At 42.6% G+C, this 5,309-nt stretch overlaps 1 protein-coding gene across 1 annotated transcript; it reads left to right on the plus strand.

Annotated features, from left to right (window-relative positions):
- The first annotated feature begins 2,886 nt into the window (after nt 1-2,886).
- LOC132401361 (probable G-protein coupled receptor 139) lies at nt 2,887-4,771 on the plus strand. Its single transcript, XM_059983491.1, has 2 exons — nt 2,887-3,328; nt 4,389-4,771. Exons 1-2 carry the CDS (start codon nt 3,259-3,261, stop codon nt 4,769-4,771), a joined length of 453 nt encoding a protein of 150 aa, XP_059839474.1. The 5' UTR covers nt 2,887-3,258.
- The last annotated feature ends 538 nt before the right edge of the window (nt 4,772-5,309 follow it).

The raw sequence follows: 5,309 nt of genomic DNA on the forward strand, positions 1-5,309 counted from the left end.
TCCCTGGACAAGCCAGAAGCACCCGTGATTCCTCGCCCCATTGAACACGGCCCCGAGCCGCCCGAGCTCCAGACAGTGTTAGAGAATTCTGGGGGCGGGGGGGGGGGGGCTCTCTGCAGGGCTGAAATGTTTGGGAGAAATGTGTATAATTCACAACCACCAACATTGAATTAACGTTTCGCTTTAAGAGGGTGGTCTGAGGTGATGAGAAAGTACGTAAGAATATCAAGCGCACTTTTGTGTTTAGATTTTGGAGTTCAATTTAACATGTTACCGGTTTCATTGAACATAAAACGCCGCGCTTCGTTTTATTTGCGAAAATCTACGAGTCCACATCCATGTTAATTTTCCACAGCATGTTTAGTTGTCATTACCCAGTATTTGAGCGGTTAGTCCTTCGTTCTAAAAAGGAGAAGATACCTCCAGCTATACAATGTTGTTTGGCCACAGTTCATTTGTTGTCATTGACATACGTTGAACTCCAAACATTCTTAAAACATATTTAAACTTATTTAAAGCTCACAGTTTTTTTCTCTCTTATAAAACATTTCTAAAATACAAGGTATTTCCTAAACACAGGTATAATTCCTAAACTAAAAAAAACTTACCCAAGATGCTGACGAACAAAATGTCTACAGCGGAAATCGAAGCCGGAGGAATGGATTCCAGCCATAACATCTTTCTATCAGTCTACTTGCTGTTCTTTGTCCATTCCTAATAGACTGAATTGCCCCCACATGTATACAATTTTTCTGCCACCTGGGTAACTTCACACGTGCGGGTTATTTCCTCAGATACCCTTTTTACACAAATGATTTAAAAGCCTCTTCGAGACACAGATCCGAACTATGCTCCATCAATGCAGTGAAACTAACTTCCTGGAGTACATAAAACTCCCAATTTATTAATACATCGGCTCTTGATATGCTGACTGAATGTCTCCATCTGGACAGTAACCTTCCGTAACCTGAACAACTTCGCCAGAGTTATCTGTTTAGAAACAAGCCAAATTGAAACAATGCTCATAGTGTTATGCAGCAACAGGCCAGGTGCAGTGATCAACATCTTGCTTTCTATAGACGATGTGCCTGCTTAAAAGCTTTCCAACTTAATGCTGAATACTGCTTTCCATTTACATTTAGAATTCAACACTGGCTCCCGTTTGTGACAGAAGCTCAACAAAGAATACGAGTTGAAAGTTTAACCTACAGCTGATTTATCTTTACAAGTGAAAACTACTGTGGTTAGAAGACCAAACTTTGGTATGGTTTGGTATAGTTGAGGATAGTATTCCGAATCTGAAGCCAATTAATTTGCAGGTATTGGCCTTTATGTCTCTTATGGCCAGGAGGGTGATCTTGCTCAAGTGGAAGGAGGCTGCCCCGCCCACTCATGTTCAATGGCTATCTGACATTATGCTGTGCCTTGATCTAGAGAAGATTCACTGTTCGATTTCTGATTTTAAACCTGATTTTCTAATGTTATGCGGACACTTGCTGAGTTATTTTCATAATCTTTGAACTGTTATTAAAGTATGGATCTGAACCATTATTATTATAATATTATATGGTAAGGTATTTTTTTCTCTTTGTTTCACTAACCAGCTCATTTTGGTTGTGGGGGTAAATTTTCAATAAAGTACAATTATTCTATTTTATTTTATTTCATAATTCAATCTTTTTTGTTACATGATTGATTTGGAACATGGGATACTCCGATCATATTACTGTGATTTAAATGTATCGTAATTCTTTTTACTTGTATTCCCATGGATTTTTTATTTGTATTCATGCAATTTACATAATATTAATAAAAATATTGAAAAGAAAACCACACGGCAAAACAAAAGAGGCCCTTAGGTCCAGGAATGGGCTATTCATTATACAGATGTGGACAGGAAAGCCATTAGTGTAGATGGATGAATGGACATCGGATTCACGGAGACAATGATCACAGCAGAATGGAAAGAGTGGAGGGAGATGCAGATAAATATATATTTCGTGGGTGGATCCTGTTGAAGATGGCAGAGGTTGCAGTGAATGATGCGTTGGATGCAGAGTCTCATGGGTGTTATGTAAGGACAAAGGAATTATATCCCTGTTAATCCGCTAATGGCAGATCACCCGAAAATGGAGGAGATGCGAGTGACGGCAACATCAATGAAGTCAGGACGGGAAACACCGTTCTTTGAGGAAGGGGGTTATCACTGATATTTTGGAAAGAACGACCTCATCCTGGGAACAGATGCGGTGGAGAGGAAGGAACTGAGAAAGGGAATGGCATTTTACAGGGACTGGGCCAGAAAAAATATCGCCAGTGTAGCTATAGAAATCGGCAGGTTTATAAAAGATATCAGAGATGACGACAAAGTGATTGCGAAAGGGAAGAGAGATGTCAGAAGTGGACTAAATGAATTTAAAGGCAAAGCCGGGGAAAATGACGAACTCAGCATAGGTGCATGAAACAGCACTAATACTGCACTTGTTGTTTAATAACTTACTTCTATAACAAGCCGATCAACACTGTACGCATTATACCATGTGTGGTTCTGCTTAAATCTTATATTACTGCAACCGAAGTTCCCGATTCCTGACCTCGGCGCTCTCACTGAACACCTCCTTCTGGGACTCCGGAAAGGCTGGGTTTCCCAATCCACTGGCAGTGCAGACAGATCCCCCGTTGAACAACCAACTACAGCATGCTAACATCGGCAGTAGCAGCATTGCCCCCATACTCTGTCGGTGATGGGTTCCAGCATGGCAATGGACGGATAAAAGTTAACACAAGTCAGTATAAAACTGCAGGAGGCCACAAGCAATGCGGTCAGAGGGTAGATGATATTTACCTTATTTGGGGTGGAATACGAGTGCAGGACAAGGCGTTAATTTTGAAATCTAATTGACTCCCCGACAGATCAGCACACACTGCAGGCAATGAGTGAGGCCACTATCTTCATTTGATAACGTGACAGGGTAATGGTTCAGCGGCATCTGCCTAAATGCTGAGATTTCAAAACTATGAGCAATCATTTCTTTCATGATAAATCCTTAAAATAGATCCCACTGCATCATAAACGTTGGAATAAATGATTGGTTGTCTCCCTGTCCATATAACTGTGACTAATCTACATTTTGCATTACAAGAGCAATAGTCTCCCCGGGGCAGTTTCCAATATAAACAGAGGCTTCTCTGAACATGGATTGATATTTGGCCTGTCAGAAGTAGCGAGTCCACCACACCAGAAGTTTCTTAGAGCGAATGGGATACCCAGTCATCTTCCAGATCGAGCGCATTTACTACCCAGTTCTTGCGGCCATTGGAGTTACTGGTAAGGGGACGGTCGCGGAATCAATGCTTTGTGTTGATGCTCCACTCGTTTTGAAAAAGTAAATGCTCAGTGTTACTGCTTCAGTCGGCGGGATTACTGCCGAGTGAGGTCCTGTTCCCGATTTTCTAAACATCCTGTTTGCAATGTAAGTAAATTTCCTGAATGTTTTTTTGCTTTCGCTGACCGCTGGAGCATCGCAGCTCCGGAGGAGTTCGGAGATCCAATGAGCTATTTATTTGTGTAAAACAGCACTGCACAGAAACTATACCGCTGATTCAGTAGCTGGGTGACCGAATGCAGTGAAAGGTGAGATGGGGGAGATTGTATTGTGTGCCACTGCACGATACAGAAACCGGGCGTTATTAACAGAAACGCGGGTTACCTGACTGGGAAAGCCGATCGCTGTTCTGATACATGAAGAAGCGCAGAGCATTATACAGCACGGAAACAGACCATTCGGCTCATTCAGGCCAATGGTGATGACCGAACAAAGCCATGGCTAGAATCACTGGAAGTTGACCCCAGACGTTGCTCTGAGAACTCGCCGTTTAATTTCTGTTACTGCGGGTCCAACAATCTTCTAGGTCGTTGCTGCCTTTACTGCTTCTGTCAAGTGTCCTTCAGCATCTAGGAGAATCCATTCATCGGCTGGAGTAGGAAGGTCGGTGGGAATCAGGAGAAGCTTTTCCTTGTCTGTTTGACCTGTTGACATCAGATGTCTGAGTCTGCGGTCAACGCTGAGCAACCTCAGGTCCAGTCCTTCCCAACTGTATTTGCCCGCACGCTGCCATATTCCGCGGTCTGTCCATCGGTGGAACATTGTACTGCGGTGCTTGGCTTTGGAAGTTCCCATTTCCAGTACAGCTCGGCTGTTGCTCGTCAGGTCCGCGGCTCACAGTTCCAGTGTTCACGCGGAATTGTCACAACTTCAGCCTGAGATTGGACGATGAACAGATTTCTGTTTGTACGACAGTAGTTTTCATATCTGTATTGTGATCGGGTATCTGATGCTTCTGTCAGTCCAGAAACTAACTGCTTCTGTCCAATTCCCCTCTTGCAGTGAATTTCGTGGCGGTTGTGATCCTGAATCGAGGGAAGTGTGGTCTCTCCAAATGTATCACCCGTTACCTAATTGGAATGTCTGCGGCGGATCTAATACTGGTCATTATCAATATAATATTGAATCGAATTAATAACATACATTTCCCAGTTACTTTCCTGTTCATCACTCCTGTGTGTTCAGTTAAAGTTGTTTTGTCTCTGGCAGCTTTGGACTGTTCGGTCTGGTTTACAGTCGCTTTCACCTTTGACCGATATGTGGCAATTTGTTGTCAGAAGCTGAAAACAAGGTATTGTTCCGAGAAAACAGCCACTGTGGTTTTAGTAACAGTGAGCGCCGTCGCCTGTTTACGATCCATCGCCTGGTACTTGTACCCAGTGTGATTATTGACAATGTCCTGTGGTTTTGTGTTCAAACCCCGTATTATGAAACCTCGCTTTTCCGGGCTGTATACGAGTGGATTGACAGTTTATTAACACCAATCCTTCCATTTGCATTGATCTTGGTGTTTAATGCCCTGACGGTCAGAAACATTATTACAGCCAATCGTCTCCGCAAGGGACTCCGCACTAACAGTAAGGGAGAGAACCGCGCTTACCGGAGAACAGAAGGAAATCCATCGTTTTACTCTTTGCTTTGTCTGCCAATTTTATACTGATGTGGATTACGTATGTTGTACATTCTTTAAACTGGCCGGTTGTGAACTTTAATTATACGGACAGGACCCTTAGTAATCCGGATTTCATTTTCCAGGAATTTGGATTCATGCTGAGGCTTCTCGGTTCCTGCACAAACACGTGTATTTATGCTGTAACGCAGAGTAAATTCAGAGAGGAGTTGAAAAATGGGGTTAAATATCCATTCGTTCAAATTGTTAAATTATTGAAACAATAAAATAAAACCGACCTTGAATCAAAAACT

Source organism: Hypanus sabinus, chromosome 10 (assembly GCF_030144855.1).
Source record: "Hypanus sabinus isolate sHypSab1 chromosome 10, sHypSab1.hap1, whole genome shotgun sequence".
NCBI classification, from domain to species: domain Eukaryota; kingdom Metazoa; phylum Chordata; class Chondrichthyes; order Myliobatiformes; family Dasyatidae; genus Hypanus; species Hypanus sabinus.

Bases quoted from the DNA above. Each gene is read 5' to 3' on its own strand.
- LOC132401361 (XM_059983491.1), top strand. From the start codon at position 3,259: ATGGGATACCCAGTCATCTTCCAGATCGAGCGCATTTACTACCCAGTT. The intron at 3,329-4,388 runs GTAAGGGGACGG...CCCCTCTTGCAG, and splicing joins TGCGGCCATTGGAGTTACTG to TGAATTTCGTGGCGGTTGTG.